At 64.7% G+C, this 215-nt stretch overlaps 1 protein-coding gene across 1 annotated transcript in view; it reads right to left on the bottom strand.

Annotated features, from left to right (window-relative positions):
* LRG1 (leucine-rich alpha-2-glycoprotein 1) overlaps positions 1-215 on the bottom strand; it is a gene marked incomplete at its 5' end in the record, with an annotated part of 988 nt that overhangs the window by 319 nt on the left and 454 nt on the right. The window contains one exon of the mRNA XM_010190590.1: positions 1-212. This exon is cut by the window's left edge and continues 319 nt beyond it. Within this exon, the coding sequence (XP_010188892.1) occupies positions 1-212 (212 nt within the window). The remainder of the gene's footprint in view (positions 213-215) is intronic.

Below are 215 nucleotides of genomic sequence, written 5' to 3'. Positions count from 1 at the left end.
GGCAGCGCCCGCAGCTTGTTACCCTGGAGGAAGAGGAGGTGCAGGGCAGGCACAGGCACAAAGGTACTGGGTGACAGCGTCCCCAAACCATTCCCTTCCAGATCCAGCCGCTCCAGAGCTCCCAGCCCGGCCAGTGCATCCGGCCCCAGGGATGCCAGGTGGTTTTGGGAAAGATCCAGGCTACGCAGGGACCGTAACGGGCGGAAACCGCCCTC

Source organism: Mesitornis unicolor, unplaced genomic scaffold (assembly GCF_000695765.1).
Source record: "Mesitornis unicolor isolate BGI_N332 unplaced genomic scaffold, ASM69576v1 scaffold31898, whole genome shotgun sequence".
Lineage (NCBI taxonomy): Eukaryota > Metazoa > Chordata > Aves > Mesitornithiformes > Mesitornithidae > Mesitornis > Mesitornis unicolor.
The sequence above is the reverse complement of the archived record's forward strand: the minus strand, read 5'-3'. Positions and strand labels throughout refer to the sequence as shown.